The sequence below is a fragment of the Hipposideros armiger genome, unplaced genomic scaffold (assembly GCF_001890085.2).
Source record: "Hipposideros armiger isolate ML-2016 unplaced genomic scaffold, ASM189008v1 scaffold_48, whole genome shotgun sequence".
In the NCBI taxonomy this organism is placed as follows: domain Eukaryota; kingdom Metazoa; phylum Chordata; class Mammalia; order Chiroptera; family Hipposideridae; genus Hipposideros; species Hipposideros armiger.
The window spans coordinates 820,761-821,833 of NW_017731398.1; the positions used below are offsets into that span (position 1 = coordinate 820,761).

Below are 1,073 nucleotides of genomic sequence, written 5' to 3' on the forward strand. Positions count from 1 at the left end.
AGCGTCTGGCTCGGGGTCTCCCCGCCCGGTCCGTCTTCCCGCTCGGCCTCCAGCACCACGGTCTGGGCCCAGAGGGGCTCCCCGCGTAGCGCCGAGCTGGGCGCCCAGGCCTGCAGCTCGGCCCCGGGCCCAGGTCCCCGACCGTCGCGCAGCACTACGAGGAGGGTCTCCGAAGCCCACACGTCCCGGAAGCCGCTCGCGGCGGCGCCGCCCGTGGAGCCCGACAGCTGCACCTGGCCGGCACCTGCACGTGCGGAGAGTGAACTGATTAGGGAGCGGGGCACGCGGCCGGGGGCGGGGCCGCGGCCCTGAGAGGGACAGCTGGGGTCGCTCACGGCTCAGGAAGGCGGTGTAGCTCCAGCTCGCGCTCACGCGGCACGTGTCGGCGTCCAGTTCCGGCGCGCGCAGCGGCTCGGGGCTGTGGACCTGGCGCGTGCGGCCCGAGCCCAGCGCCTGGCCGAAGCCGCAGAAACCGAAGCCGTACCAGCCTCCTGGGCGCTCCTCCGCCATGCCCTGAGAGCGCCCTCTGCTGGGTGGTGGAAGGCGGGACCAGAACTCGAGAAAATCCTTGCAGACAGCCCGACCGGACAGTGCAGCTGTCTTATCTATAAGATGGGGAAAGTGCCACCCTCCTAACCACAGAGCCAGGTGATATCCACCCCATTCGCTGAGCGGGAGCCTTGGCTAAAGTCCTACCAGATTTAGGAGGGTTCTGAGCTGTCTAGAGTGGGACATGTTCCCTGTCCTCCCTTCTGAGTCAAGCAAGCTCAGTTCTCACGAAGTGGGCAGGAAGGATTTTCAGGGGCCTCTCCCTCAAGGCGTTGGACTAGGATCTGAGTCCCTTCAGCTCCAAAATTCCTAGTGTTGGGCACATTATCCCATGTGATCTTGGGAACTAGAATTGTCCCCATTTGACAGTGAGAGAAAATAACCCTTACACAGTCTCAGTGTTTAGGATCCAGACGGGCAGAGAGCTGAACTCCAGGTCCACCCTCTGAGTTCAAAACTCAGTTTCTTCGGTTTTACAAAGGTGGGGATAGGAGAGGGAGCTGGGAGATGTTTGCACCTATCGT

The 1,073-nt window shown here is 63.3% G+C and overlaps 1 protein-coding gene across 1 annotated transcript in view; it reads right to left on the minus strand.

Annotated features, from left to right (window-relative positions):
• RCCD1 (RCC1 domain containing 1) overlaps nucleotides 1-1,073 on the minus strand; it is a 10,035-nt gene that overhangs the window by 7,404 nt on the left and 1,558 nt on the right. The window contains exons 2-3 of the mRNA XM_019639996.1: nucleotides 336-605; nucleotides 4-244 (exon numbers count right to left, since the gene is read on the minus strand). Coding sequence (XP_019495541.1) covers nucleotides 4-244; nucleotides 336-510 — 416 coding nt within the window. The 5' untranslated portion in view covers nucleotides 511-605. The remainder of the gene's footprint in view (nucleotides 1-3; nucleotides 245-335; nucleotides 606-1,073) is intronic.